This window comes from Pantherophis guttatus, chromosome 5 (assembly GCF_059756535.1).
Source record: "Pantherophis guttatus breed Tessera chromosome 5, ASM5975653v1, whole genome shotgun sequence".
Lineage (NCBI taxonomy): Eukaryota > Metazoa > Chordata > Lepidosauria > Squamata > Colubridae > Pantherophis > Pantherophis guttatus.
Window position 1 is genome coordinate 17,257,815 of NC_142067.1, and position 16,025 is coordinate 17,273,839.

General features: G+C 41.5%; 1 protein-coding gene across 1 annotated transcript in view; it reads right to left on the reverse strand.

Moving 5' to 3' along the window:
• Positions 1 to 13,107: 13,107 nt before the first annotated feature.
• Positions 13,108 to 16,025, reverse strand: part of LOC117660841 (matrix metalloproteinase-27-like) — a 31,382-nt gene continuing 28,464 nt past the window's right edge. The window contains exons 10-11 of the mRNA XM_034409140.3: positions 15,623 to 15,726; positions 13,108 to 13,847 (exon numbers count right to left, since the gene is read on the reverse strand). Coding sequence (XP_034265031.2) covers positions 13,747 to 13,847; positions 15,623 to 15,726 — 205 coding nt within the window. The 3' untranslated portion in view covers positions 13,108 to 13,746. The remainder of the gene's footprint in view (positions 13,848 to 15,622; positions 15,727 to 16,025) is intronic.

The following is a 16,025-nucleotide window of genomic DNA, read 5'->3' on the forward strand; positions in this document are numbered from 1 at the left end:
TTCTTCCTATATATAATATGAAGAGTGGCTTGAGAAGAGCAGGCAAAGAGATCCCATTCTCCTTTTATAGAGGAAACCTAGTTTGGAAGCTAAGAGCCAAGGTGACTCATGTCTCAAATGGTAATTATACAGCTTAAAGATTTGATGAAGGGGTAACACGCCGGTACTTAGATAGAGGAAAAGTTGGATTCCTTCTAACTCATTAAAAACATTGCCAAGAAAGAGACATAGTAGAATGCTACAGAAATTCAATGTGTTGGATCCAGAACAGAACATCAGTTTTATAACTCTACTTATTGCTTCTCCACATTGCAATTACATCTCTATATATATAGCGAATAAACAAGGGTGGGATTCAGCCAGTTAAGACCGGTTCGGGCGAACTGGATGTTAATTTTAATCTGGTTCAGTGAACCGGTTGTTCCAAGGACTGGCTGATCCCACCCACCCCGCACCACCCCTCCCAGGAGTCTCCACGTGGCCCATTTTGGATGTCAGGTAAGTGCAGGGTACGCGCGGAGGAAAAATGGTCCTACCAGAAGTCCGGAAACAGGCCTGTTTCCAGCCTTCGGAAGGCCTCCAGTGCCTGGGGGAGGCTGTTTTCATCCTCCTAGAGGCTCTGGAGCCTGGGGAGGGTGAAAATCGGGCCTACCGGAAGTACCGGAAATCCAGAAATGGGCCCATTTCCGGCCTCCAGAGGGCACGCAAAGCGAACCAGTTGTTACAGCCAATGAATCCCACCACTGCATATAAAGCATATTAGCTGTGAAATGAGCCACCCAACCTGATTCTAACCATTGTGTGATGGGAACATAAGGGACATCAATGTAAAAAAAAAATCCTTGATAACAGTGGATTGTTTCCACAATGAAATTCAGCTACTTTTATACTGAACTACTAGAAGTAATTTGATACCATCAAACTGTTTTTTTTTGTTTCGTTGATAACGTAATGTTGTTACGTAATGCTATCTACTCTTTCATCTCTACGTGGCTTACAATTTATGAGACAAAATATAAAACAATAACACCCCCTCCATAAAGACCAATAAATGGTAAACAAAACTATGAAAAACTATAAATAAATCTCTGGTTTCTATGAGATGATTCCAAATTCTCTCATAAAGAGGACTGTTTTCATAATCTTTTGAACCATTGTCAGAATAGAGGCTTATCCAATCTCATGGAGCAACCTTTTCCTGAGGGACAGGCCTACCATAGAGAAGGTGCAACCTTTTCCTGAGGGATAGGCTTACCATAGAGAAGGTGCAACCTTTTCCTGAGGGATAGGCTTACCATAGAGAAGGTGCAAACTTTTCCTGAGGGATAGGCTTACCATAGAGAAGGTGCAACCTTTTCCTGAGGGATAGGCTTACCATAGAGAAGGTGCAACCTTTTCCTGAGGGATAGGCTTACCATAGAGAAGGTGCAACCTTTTCTTGAGGGACAGGCCTACCATAGAGAAGGTGCAAACTTTTCCTGAGGGATAGTCTTACCATAGAGAAGGTGCAACCTTTTCTTGAGGGACAGGTTTACCATAGAAAATGTCTTAATCAACCCCTCTGATTTCTTTCAGGGTGGGCATGAGAGAATTCTCTCCTTCTTAGATGATGTAGGTCTGTCAGACTCTATATGAAGAAGTTATTCCAGTATTTATATATTCTGTGGTAGATATTTACTCTGTTACTGCTGACGTGCACTCTTTTTTATTGGTACATGTGGTGTCATTAGTACAAACATTCTTTCTCTTTCAGGCATGCTGTGTCAACAACAGTCATGTTGTCACTCGATGCCATAGTTAATATCATTGGTATAATGACTGAAACTTATCATAGTCTTTGGAAACAACTTTGATCAAAGGCAGTTGGGAATGTCAGTAAGAATACTATAATCAAATATGTGAGAAGGATTGCCGTTCTTGCTTATCTCTTCAAAGGATAGCCATTTTCTATCACTCTAATGCACACTGTGAATAGATAACAGAGTTGGAAGGGACCTTAAAGGTAATCTAGTCTAACCCCCCGCACAAGCAGGAGACTCTACACCATTTCTGACAAATGGCAGTCCAATCTTTTCTTGAAAGCCTCCAGTGATGAAGCTCCCACAACTTCCGAAGGCAAGCTGTTCCATTGGTTGATTGTTCTCACTGTCAGAAAGTTCCTCCTCATTTCTAGGTTGAAACTCTCTTTGATCAGTTTCCATCCATTATTCCTTGTCTGGCCTTCAGGTGCTATCTTGGAGTCTTAGTGGACAACCAGCTAAATATGAGCCAGCAGTGTGCAGCAGCAGCCAAAAAAGCCAATGGAATCCTAAGTCGCATTAACAGAGGGATACATCTCCACCCCGGACCACCCCAACAATGCCCTTGAAGTGATGTCCCGGTGCCTGGAGACTGTGCGGATCTGGATGGGGAGGAATAGGCTCAGGCTCAACCCATCCAAGACCTAGTGGCTGTGGTTTCCGACATCCCGATATAGTCAGTTGGCGCCATCACTGACTATTGGGGGCAAATCATTGGCCCACACGGAGAGGGCTCGCAACTTGGGCGTCCTCCTGGATTCACGACTGTCTTTAGAAGAGCATTTGACGGCCGTGACCGGGAGGATTTTTCATCAGGTTTGCCTGATTCGCCAGTTGCGTCCCTTTCTGGATCGGGACTCCTTATGCATAGTCACTCATGCCCTCGTCACTTCCCGCCTGGACTATTGCAACGCTTTCTACATGGGGCTCCCCTGGAGGCTCCAACTGGCGCAGAGTGCGGCTGCGTGGGGGGTAATGGGAGCGACATGGCGTTCCCATGTAACACCTCTCCTGCGCGAGCTGCACTGGCTCCCGGTGGTCTTCCAGGTACGCTTCAAGGTTTTGGTTACCACCTTTAGAGCGCTCCATGGCTTAGGATCTGGGTACCTATGGGACCGCCTACTACCACCAATAGCCTCCCACCGGCCAGTACGCTCTCATAGAGAGGGGCTCCTCTGGGTGCCATCGGCCAAACAATGTCGACTGGCGGCCCCTAGGGGGAGAGCCTTCTCTGTGGGGGCACCTACTATCTGGAATGAGCTCCCCCCGGAGATACGGAGGATCCCGGACCTGCGCACCTTCCGCTGTGCTCTCAAGACCTTTTTATTCCACCAGGTGGGCCTGGCCTAATGTTTTCCCTTTTTCTTTTTTAATATGAAAATTTTAATCTGTTTTTTAAATGATTGGGGTGTTTTAAATCTGTCTGGGCCAAATTGTTTAATTCGGTTTTATTCTGTTTTTTAAATTTTGTATTTATGTATTTTATCGTTTGGCTGTTCACCGCCCTGAGTCCTTTGGGAGTAGGGCGGTATATAAATCAAATAAATAAAAAAAAAATACAATCAAGATCAAGTGAGGTACTAATACCACTCTATAAAGCCCTAGTAAGACCACACCTAGAGATTTGCATCCAGTTTTGGTCACCACACTATAAAAAAGATGTTGAGACTCTAGAAAAAGTGCAAAGGAGAGCAACCAGGATGATTAGGGGACTGGAGGGTAAAACATATGAAGAACGGTTACAGGAACTGGGCATGGCTAGTGTAGAGAAGAGAAGGACCAGGGGAGACATAATAGCAGTCTTCCAATAGCCTACTGCTTGAAGAGATACAACAATCAGGGAAAGAACGTAATCTGTTACGCTCTTTTGTGAAGTGATTGCTTAAACGGATTGATCTTATGTACAGTAATCACTTATGTATGCATGACAATAGAAGAAGAGAGGTATCTAAGACTACCTCAACACAATGATCGAAAGACATCAACCACAATGAAGCCATCTGTTGTGATGCAAGCAGATGCACAAGATAATGGACTGAAGGAAGTTTCATAATCACAGCAGATGCAAGAGCTGTGAAGAGGAAAGATTGCCTTTGTGCTTATTGTGCATTCTCTGGCTGATGCATGTGTCTGTTGGATGAATCTTCTAATTGATCTACTTTCACCTATTTAGTAAGTGCTGCAAAAAGAGATATAAATGTGTTTACTCTCAAAGACATATGAATAGTTTGACAAACTTAAGCCTTGGGGTTTTCTTTCGTTGGGGGTGTTACTTGGAAGCCTGACATTACTGTTAATTATCCTAAGTGTAAGCTTTCTGGGTTATATTTTGAAAGATGTTTATGAACAAGCAGTACAATTATAGTAGTTTGTGTATGATGTGCAAAATCACAATGAAAGCCTATTCTGGATGCCTTGCAGTGTTATTGCCCTATATCTGCTTACTAAATTACATGGTACTTTGACATATAAATCAGCATTTTTCGAAATGAATATGAACTCCTTCTGAAATATACTCATCTATGTTTAAGTATCATGTTGGAGTGAAATAGTTTATTGCAGCTGTTAAAGGCTCTTCAAAGCCTAGTCTAGGTTTTGGGGCAATTCTTGCTTTCTTCATCAACTCTAAGATGAAGAAGAAAGTTGTGTCATAGTGTGGTGGTACTTTACTTGTGTTGTGTTTCAATTGCCGGGGAGTCCAACCTTTCTTCTAATCATGGAGAACTTGGAGAAGACTTTCTGCTACACGTGCTTTTGTAGACATTTACCGTTTCCCCCAAAATAAGGCATTCCCTGATAATAAATCCAATCAGGCTTTTGAGTGCATGCCAATAAGGTCAAGTGCTTATTTCATGGTTAAATATATATATATATATATAAGAAAGGGTCTTATTTTCGGGGAAACACGGTAGTAGAATATACTGTATTGTAAGCATGAAAAGTCGGCTTCTTGGAACAGGACTATTGAAATAATACTGCATTGCTGATCGGTACAGTAAATACTTAGCAAACACACTACATAAACATGCTGGGATTCATCCACTATTAGCCTGTGTTGATTCTACCTTTGGAGATCTTTTTTCAATTATCTTCTACTGGCCTCTTTGTAGTCTTGTTATCATAGGGGGCAAATTCAAGAAACAAGAACCGCACAGATTTCAGAAAGACAGTTTTAATGCTAGTCAGGGTATCATCACAATCTTGAAACATGTAAAAACTTCCCAAATTTTTAATGAGGTAATTACATTGAAGGAACTTTGTCAAGTTTCTTTTCTATGGCTCTTTCCGACAGCTGATGAACTTCTCCTTCATCTAGTTCTCCCAGTGACTTATAGCTGCTAATCTGTAAAGTAGAAGGCTGAAGTCCCAAACCATCTCCCAGAAACATTCCGTTGTGGCTCCGTTACCTGAGCCTGTGTGTCATCGGCAGGAGAGGACTCCGAGAGTGAAGGAGAGGAGTTGGCAAGGCCTCCCTCTCCAGGACCCGCCTCTCTGGCAATGCCTTCGGTGTCCGCCGAAGGGTAAGAGATAGGGCCGGGGCCAAGCACGTCCACGCAGCCACAGATGGACAGTGATGAGGGTAATGAGTCTTGGCTGGATCCACGCCAGCATCGCAGAGATAAGCGCACATATCAGAAGAAAAGGTGTGCCCGAGATTAGGCTGAGTCACTGGATCACACCCCACAAGGTATAAAAGGGAGCGTGGTGGCCAGTCAAACCTTGTGACGAACAAAGCTGAAAGCTTCCAGGCCATTCTGCATTGCCGGACTTTTTGCTATAGACTTTGCTGGATTATCTTTGGACTTGATTGACTCTGTAATTATTGAGCTGTTTCTTTTGATGTACCAGAAGTGGGGAGAAGTTATCTCTCCTCTTCGTAAGTAATAAACACTTGGCAGGCAGCCACTAGGTTGACTTCCATTGAAGACCTGTATATTGCATGAGTCAAAAAGCGGGCTGTGAAAATATCTACAGACCCCTCACATCCTGGACATAAATTGTTTCAACTTCTACCTTCAAAAAGACACGATAGGGCACTGCACTCCAAAACAACAAGACACAAGGACAGTTTTTTTCCGAATGCCATCACTCTTCTTAACAACTAATTCCCACAACACTGTCAAATAATTTACTAAGACTTATTACTATTATTCTTCTCTTCCTTACTAGTATCTATCTCTTCCCATTTATTACTATAACCATGTTGCTTGTATCTTTCAATTTATATTGTTTTTATTTGTTTCCTAGTATGATTTGATAGCTTATTAGTAACCTCGACTATCACTAAGTGTTGTATCTTTTTATTCGTGATGGATGTATTTTATCCTCCTTATGTACACTGAGAGAATATACACACCAAAGATAAATTCCTTGTGTGTCCAATCATACTTGGCCAATAAAGAATTCTATTCAATGAATTATTTTTGAGGTCACTGGAAAAATGGTAAACTCCACACTTAGGGCTCTCAATCCAGCTATATCTTCAATTTCTCTGTCTAATTCTTCAAGTTCTGCTTCACAATTTAAAGTAAACCTCATACCAGAGGGCTACCTGTAAGACCTAAGCTGAATCATACCCTAAATGTATTATGATAACTAAATTATGATGTATACTCTAATACAGGTAAATTTCAGCAGGTGTATACATAATACGGATGAAAGTCTAGCCAATTTTTCTAGTAAAGCAGTGTGAGGTTTTGGAAGAAGTGTCATCACACAAATTCCAAGGAAGTTCGAGACAAAAAGGACAAGTTCTTCTAAGGAACAAGTTTTCCATAATTAGCACAAAGACTTCCAGGACTCAAAACATGAATCCTGTGCTCAAGGTTTCCTCTTCAGATGAATGATGTTTGACTTCATGATGTTGCCCAACATAGCCTTTCCTTATTTGGAGTGCCTCAACTTTGATGCAAGGCACCACCAACATTAACCAACAAGACGGTTGTTGAGTAAGAGGCCTCTCAGAGCCTACCAATCTCAACCCTATATGGCCTGAGATTTCACTAACGTGCCACTGAATTTTGTCAGCATAATTTTTGGGAGGAGGGTCAAGGGTAAAAATTTATTTAACCTGTGATACCTTTGACCATTGTGATTCTCTAGCCTGGTGCCTTAATCACTAGACCAAACCGGCTTAAAGCATCTTATTTGACTCTATAGCACTGCTGTCAAACCCAATCGCATCACCTGATGTATTGTGACGTATCGCAACTTTTTTTGCCTTTTTGGAGGTAGGGTGGGCATGGCCTGTGCGTGACACATCCGGCCTGTGGGCCGCCAGTTTGACACGCCTGCTTACAGCATCAGTTTAAAAGCTTTACCATATTGCAAAGGGAATCAGTGGCTGTTTCAACTTGTATATAGCAGTATAAATAATGTTTGAGATGTACTTGGTTATATTGCTCTAATCTAAACATAATGATCATACTGCACAAACAAACAAAAATGCAAAACATACAATGTAGAATAACCAAGGATACGCATGTGATTAAAATGCATTATTGCAATGCAGATGAAATAATAATCCTCTTGTATATACTCCCTAATGCCACACTATTTGTACTTGGATGAGAGTTAGTGCTCCCATTTTATTTTCCAGTTTTGCAATGTCCAACCTCATTGCTCCTGTTAAATAATTGAGAAAAAGCAGAGATAAAGCTTCTACGGCTGGAGTTAGTTTATTATGTAATGAATTGCAGAATGGCAGATTTAAGCCTTCCAAAGCCGTATACAGAGTGCAATGCATGTAACACCATATCTGGAGAGAGAACAAGGAAGAAGAAGAAAGGAATGTGTCTGCCAACTTTCTTTTGAGTGCACAGTGCAAAAGACAGAAGAGGCTTGTCCATGTTTCAAGAAAACCCCTGACAGGAATTTTTTTTTTCCACAGTAGAAAATCTAATTCTTAAGAAACTGGCACAAGTTTTAATTACAAGGTAGAATTTTTGCTATCTCTTCTCTTTTCTCACCTTCTGTTTGCAGGTTTTAAGAGCGAGATTGGTTTAATAGTTAACCCAAACTAGAAACTGGGACTTCTTCTAGTCCTGCCTTAGAGAGAAAGCCAGCTGGGTGATTTGGGGCCTGTTATACGGATTGATACGTAATGGGCAATCTTCCTAGGTATGCAGAAATATCACTATGCTTTTTATAGAAAAGTTGGCCCTGCCAGGTTCCTTTCTCCTCAGACAATTAGCTCTGACAAGGCAGTGTTTTAGGACCCACTCACTTTCTAATATATATAAATGTCCTTTGCGATCATATTATAAGCAACTGCGTCCTCTTCGCTGATGACATAAAACAATTGGCAAGTTCAAATCTCAATCAACAAATGCTCTGTCTTACACATTGGCAAAAAAAATCAGAACATTAAATATAAGCTGGGCGATACAACCTTCTAGATGACCCTCACTCAATCAAGGACCTAGGAGTACTCATCTCAAATGATCTAAACCCCAGAGCTCACTGTAACATCATTGCCAAAAAGGCATTAAGAGTTGTTAAGCTAATTTTGCGAAGCTTCTTCTCCGGTAACATCGAATTGTTAACTAAGGCATACAAAACCTTTACCAGACCAATTCTCAAATATAGCCCGTCTGCCTGGAATCCACACTGTATATCGGATATTAATACAATTGAGCGAGTCCAGAGGTATTTCATGAGAAGAGTACTCCACTCCTTTGCTCAGAAGAGAATACCTTATGCCACCAGGCTTGAAATTTTGGGCTTAGAGAACTCAGAACTACGCTGACTATGGTCTGACCTAAGCGTAGTACACAAAATTGTCTGCTACAACGTCCTACCTGTCAATGACTACTTCAGCTTCAACCGCATATTACACGGGCAAACAACAGATACAAACTTAAGGTAAACTGCTCCAAACTCGATTGCAGAAAATACGACTGGATAGATCGGTACAGCTCTGCAAGCAGTTAAAAGCCTGGTAGACTAGAACCTTTGTTAAATCCTAAATAATTGTCACATGACCATCAAGCCACACCCACAAAATAAGCCACACCCACAGAACTGGTAATAAAAAATTTTAGAACTCACCCCTGCCACAGTCCCATGATATTAGTCCTTAAGGTGCCATAGTTCATAGCAGAGCAAAACTAGCATGGTGGCCATTTGGAAGTTATTTCAGTGGGCACCCTGTCTGATCATCATCGCTGCAGCATTTCCGTATGTGTTATATTAACAAAATTAAAGATATACTGTGTGGGTGTTCCTAAATTCTATTTTTTGGAGGGGTCAAATCAGTTGAGCATAGCCTTTTGGAACTGAAGACTTCGAAGAAAGAATGAGAAAAGTGGATTTTCCAACTCTTCATAGAATGTCAGGAATGGTCCAGAGGGTGGAAATGTAATAAAGCCTTAAATCCACTAGATGGCACAAGAGGATTGGCATACCGTTCACAGATCTGAAGACCGATCTTGTGGAAAATGAAAAGATATTGTACCTCTGTGCTCTCTGAATGTAAATCTGTTGCTTTAATTCTTTTACATATTAAAATGCTCCACTGGGCATCAGTACCATAATAACGTCTGTTCACTATTGGTGCAGGAGTGGCTGAGTTCAAAGTTCAGATCATGAAGCGATGAATGGATGGCAGAACGTTTAAATTAGTAGCTGATGAGATTTCCTCATTCTTCAAGAAATTTGTGATCTGCTCCAAAAGGATTTTTTTCTAAACATGCACGAGTGGCCACAAAAATGACAAATGAAGCAGCGTAAAGAAAAGTAAAGTGATGCACATTGATTTGACAATGCTGTGCAAACAGATGCGTGGGCACAAAAACACATGTATTAGAAAAAAAATGTATTGAAGTTCTGAAGCAGCAGGTAGAATGTATCAGAAGATGGAGTGAAAATAAACTTAATATTGCAATGTTCTTTTATCAGGGGTGAAATCCAGCAGGTTCTGACAGGTTCTGGAGAACCGGTAGCGGAAATTTTGAGTAGTTCGGAGAACCGGCAAATACTACCTCTGACTGGCCCCAGAGTGAGAATGGAGATTTTGCAATATCCTTCCCCCAGGAGTGGGGAGGGAATGGAGATTTTGCAGTATCCTTCCCTGCCACGCCCACCAAGCCACACCATGCCCACCAAGCCACGCCCAGAGAACCAGTAGTAAAAAAATTTGGATTTCACCACTGCCTTTTATAAGATGTTCTTCACTGAAAAGAGCATGCATAGATCTGTTAAGGAGCTGAAAATGTATTGAAAACAGACCACCAAATATTTGAGAGGTCCTACTTTCAATACCATTAAAAATAACAACAACACTAATATCATAGCATCCGGTCCCATCACTTCCTGGCAGATAGAATGGGAAGAAATGGAAGCTGTGACAGATTTCTTGGGTTCCAAAATCACTGCAGACAGTGACTGTAGCCATGAAATTACAAGACACATGCTCCTTGGGAGGAAAGCTATGACCAACCTAGATAGCATATTAAAAAGCAGCGACATCACCTTGCTGACAAAGGCCTGTATAGTCAAAGCTATGGTTTCCCCAGTAGTAATGCATAGCTGTGAGAGTTGGACCATAAGGAAGGCTGAGCACCAAAGAATTGATGCTTTCAAATTGTGGTGTCGGAGAAGGCTCTTGAGAGTTCCTTGGACTGCAAGGAGATCAAATCAGTCAATCCTAAAGGAAATCAATCCTGAGTGTCCATTGGAAGGACAGATGCTGAAGCTGAAGCTCAAATACCTTGGTGTCATGACCCCATCAGAGCCTGAATCCGCAGGGGAGGATGAGCCAGAGCTGTGGCCAATGGAAACTGAGGGGGTGGCTTCGTTGGCCTTGGAGGTATGGGGGGAGGAACAGGATGAAGCAGCCCTGGTCCCCTCAGGCTTGTGATGGCTTGCCAGCAGGGAGGAACAGGGGCAGGATGACCAAGAGAGGGCAGGCAGTGGAGATGAAGAGTGACAAAGTTCAGGCAATCAGCAAGGACCACCCACTCCTGATCCCTGAGCATGGAGAGTGGAGAGGAGGCAGGAACAGCGCAGGCGAACCCTACATCTCGGAAGGACAGTGCCCCATCCCTCTTCACAAGGCACACCTGGGAACTGAGACTTAAGGAGATGCTGTGGGGAGATTGTGTTTGTTGGGAACAAATGCTGAATTTGTGGAGTTTTGTGTGCCATTGCTGACATTTGGAGTTTCCTGGACTTATTCCTTGCTTCTTGGACTAATTTCCTTGTTTCTTTGCTTCCTGGACTCATTAACTTATTCCTTTACCCTGCTGGATTTCTTGCTTTGAAGCCATTGTGCTAACAGCATTTTGATGGGCTACTTGTGGCCAGAGACTGCTGCTGCTGCTGTGTGTGTGTGTGTGTGTGTTTGTGTGTGAGTGTGAGTGTGTGTGTGTGTGTGAGAGAGAGCACTTTTCTCTGGGACTTGCCATAAACGTGAGAGTGTTTGGGGGAAAGTTGGAGCAATAAAGGGGCATTTTGAACTATCAGCTGACTGTGTTGCCTCCGTGCCTTGCCCCAGGTCATCACCCTTAGTCACCAAATGAGAAGAGAAGATTCGCTGGAAAAAAATCTGATGTTGGGAAAGGTTGAAGGCGAAAGGAGAAAGGGATGGGAGAGGATGAGATGGTTAGATAGTGTCACTGATGCAGTGGGCATGACTTGGGCAGACTGAGAGAGACAGTGGAGGACAGGGGGGCTTGGCATGCAATGATCCATGGGCTCCCAAAGAGTCAGACATGACTTAGTGACTGAACATCAAAAATTCTCAATACTTCCAATAAAATGAATTTTTAAAAATTGAGATGGGTAAAAGTGATAGAGATTTATACAAATGTGTATGCATAAAAGCAGGAGATACTATTTGGCTGCAAAGTAGTAATCTATTGCCTTCCTAGGCATTCATCTTTCCTGTTTTAAAAATCCACATCACATAGCAATAGCACTTAGACTTATATACTGCTTCACAGTGCTTTACAGCCCTCTCTAAGCGGTTTACAGCATATTTTCCCCAACAATCTGGCTCCTCATTTCACTGACCTTGGAAGGATGGAAGGCTGAGTCAACCTTGAGGCTGGTGAGTTCGAATCGCCAAATTGCAGGCAGCTGGCAGTCAGCAGAAGTAGCCTGCAGTACTGCACTCTAACCACTGCTCCACCACGGCTCTGATATCATGATATCTTGCCCTGAAAAACGTGTGAAACCTAATCAAAGCCTCTTTCTTCATTTCAATCAAGATAGAGTTGGAAGGGACCTTGGAGGTCTTCTAGTCCACTCCCCTGCTCAAGCAGGAGACCCCATACCATTTCAGACAAGCGACTTTCCAGTCTCTTCTTAAAAACCTTTGAAGCACTTACAACTTCTGAAGGCAAGCTGTTCCACTGGTTAATTGTCCTCTCTCAGGTTCCGATGCTATCTCAAAATAAATGAATTTCCAAACTGCCGATCTTTGAGGAAATTTTCTCTTTATTGAGCATAGCGATCTGTCCCTGGCTCTTTCACGGTCAGTACTGACCTTTGCCCACCAATCCCTCTCTTTCCGATCCCCAATTCTCTGCGTCTCATTGGCCATCTTCCAAGCCACTTTCCTCATCCCTTCTCCATCAGATCACAGGAATGTCTTCCTCCTCCCATCTCCGAGGAGACAGAATCTTCAAAGGGATTAAGTAGGCAAAAGTTCAAGCTTCTCCTCTCCTTATATATGTCAGTGCTGGGACGCTGACATCCTCACTGTCAGGAAGTTTCTCCTTAATTTCAAGTTGCTTCTCTCCTTCATTAGTTTCCATCCAATGTTTCTTGTCCTGCCTACAGGTGCAGGACAAAGAAAATATTTTGGAAAATAGGTTCACCCCTTCCTCTTTGTGGCAGCCTCTCAAATACTGGACTACTGCTATCATGTCCCTCCAGTCCTTCTTTTCTCTAGACTAGCCAAACCCAAATCCTGCAACTGTTCTTCATATGTTTTAGCCTCCAGGCCTTTAATCATCTTAGTTGCTCTTCTTTGCACTTTTTCAATTTTTCCAGATGAAAACACACACACACACCCCTGATAATGATAATAATGATGATGGAAGAGGAGGAGGTCTTATATACTTAGCCAAAGTAAACTATGGTGTAAAACAATGTGCAACCACAGTTTTAAACTGTTTAGAAATAGAAACAATGACTTTTTGCGGATTGGATTTGCAAATCATGCCATTTGTTTATTTAGTTCACAAACAGCAAGAATTAAAAACAGATTTTCCCAACTGAAATTTGCTGATGCGCCTGTTTATCTGCTATTCAAAACCTTCAACCCAACTTTACTTTCGTTCAGTAATGATTTTGAAGTGTAACTTCTGTATTTTGTATTTAATATGAAAAACATTTTCTAATACATGGGTGTCAAACTCGCCGCGTCACTTTGCCATCACGTGACGTATTGCAATGTTTTTTTCCCTTTGCGGAGCTGGGGTGGGCGTGGCCTGCACGTGACACATCCGGCCCGCGGGCTGCCAGTTTGACACCCCTGTTCTAATATAATACTTTGTTTTTATTAAAATTATTTTCTTGTCTTACTGTACATCAACTACAAATACATTTTAAAAGCTAATAGTTTTTTTTTTTAAATTGCAAATCTATTTCAGAATGCATAGCATTGAATTGGCACATATTCTCCAGCCAATGCAATTCCCTGAACTTAGTGAATCTTATTTGGGGGCAAACATGCAGACTATTAGTGCCCATGTCACAGAAGAAAATGCAGTCACTGTTTACAAGCAGCTAAAGTAGGAGCGTATAACTGTTTTGCAACCATCCTGCGGACAGCAAAAAGCTAATTTTCAATATTTCTTTACTGCCATCTAGTGGTCCACTGGATCTTTGCTTGCCAAATGTATTATCTGTGATATACAACAGTTCATAGTTTTAGTGCTTTAACAGAATCATCTGTATACTATTTTCTTGTTACAGGAGTTGTGTTTTAAGAAAATTTCTAGCAATTAAGCCAGCTGTTGCTTTTCATTACACGAATCACCCTTTGAGTCTTCGGATCAAACTCCCACTGCTTGGACCCATGGAAAAAATAGAAGAAACCTAAAAGGAAAAACATCGTGTTATATAGAAAAATGATAGAAACATAGAAAACTGATGGCAGAAAAACATCCATCGAGTCTGCCCTTTGAGGGGTTTTTTTTGTTTGTGTTTCCTTTTTAATTTATTTGTTACTATTTTAATTTTTTTTTCAGCCAGATGTTTAGACTGGATTTGACATATTTGTCCCTCAATTTATTTATTTTTTAAATTTTTTTAAAAATGTCAGATGATAGACAAGATATCAAAACAGTGCCATCAGTTTTTTAAAAAAACCATGGATGGCATAAGGTAGGTTTTGTAAATTTATAAACCAGTAGAGGAGAATATTTGTAGCTCAGGGTTGAACTGTTGAATTGACCCACTAGCACTGAAGACGTTACCTAACTGGGTAATAAAATGTCTACAAGAAAATAACCAAGCTCAAAGAATACCAAGGAATCCTCCCTCCCTCCCAATTTGTAAATATTGTAGAAAGTATTATTGACAAAAGATTAGTAGAGGCATTCTCTAGTCTTGCCTCTAGAAGTTGTGAATGCTCCAACACTGGAAATTTTTAAGAAGATGTTGGATAACCATTTGTCTGAAGTGGTGTAGGGTTTCCTGCCTGGGCAGGGGGTTGGACTAGAAGACCTCCAAGGTCCCTTCCAACTCTGTTATTCTATTCTATTCTTTCAGCTGTGATGTGATTGTAAAGACGATGATACGGCAAACTCAAAAGTGGCAAATCTTTGCAAATGTCTATGGAGATTCTCAGTCATCCAGGTCATGGTTGTCCCAAAGGTGCTTTTTCAAGAGGCCACTGGACTTTCTGGTTTTTCGTGGCACAGCACAGGAGAACAAACACATCACGACTAGATTCAGCAGTCCATCTCCATTTATAAAAGGCACAGGCCGCTCTTTTGAAGACAAGAAAGTCCATATTTTGGACAGAGAGGATTGCTGGTTTGAAAGAGGGATCGAAGAAGCCATCTATGTCAAAATCGAATAGCCCTCTCTCAACAGAGGGGGAGGGATACAATATCACAGTGGTGGGATTCAAATAATTTAACAACCGGTTCTCTGCCCTAATGATTTCTTCCAACAACCAGTTTCCCAAACTGCTCAGAAAGTTAACAACCGGTTCTCCCGAAGTGGTTTGAACTGGCTGAATCCCACCACTGCAACTTCAACTATCTCCCATCCAAGAAGGCTCCACACCCATTTCCACCACTCAGGTCCTGATGACACAGATAAACCTCCAGGTAACCTTGATGACTGGCATCAAGAATGCAAATAACCAGCTGTCTGCAAGGAGTATAAATCCTTCCATCTCCCACCATCCAGTCAGAGCTGAAGAAGCTTCTTGGATGAGAAGCGAAACGTCTTCAAAGAAAAACCAGAAAGTCCAGTTGCCTCTTGAAAAAGCACCTTTGGGACAAATCTTTGCAAATTTTATTCAAATCTATTCAAAGCCTTTTTATGTGTTTCTGGATAACATTTCTGCATTTCACTTTTCAGTCCTTAATATTGACTTCAGAAGACTACTGGATAATGCAGATTATTATGCAGATTAATGAAACTGTTTAAGGTTTATTGTTAACTATTTTTTTTAATAAAGATAATTATAAGTGAATTATCTTGTGATACAGTACAGTTTTTCTATTGCTTTTAAGTGCCACTGCCATAGGAATGTGGCATACAAATAAATAATGATAGTATACAAGTTCCCATGTCTATGAGCAGGTCCATGATCCGTATTTTAGATCCACATTAGAAAATAAATTTTTTCCCCTTACCATTGAGCTGGAAGGCAGCATCAATCTTCTCATCAATTTCAGGAAAATCATCGCTTATATTCCTTGGGTAATCCTCATCCATGGACTGAGTATTTTCATCATACCTGAAAAATACAATTCAAGGAACATATTAAGTGCAAGATGTGCCTGGTGTGAATTCAACCCATGGTCCTAATGAAAGATAGCGAGAATAGCTGTTGGTGGAATATGTGATGTGGGGAAAGATGAAATAGATACAAGCAAACAGAATCCGATGGAGAACAATACAATACAGATAGTCCTTGACTTACAACAGTTTGTCTAGTAACCGTTCAAGGTTACAATGGCACTGAAAAAAGTAACTTATGATCATTTTACACACTTATGACTGTTGCAGCATCCCCATGGACTCGTGATTTACATT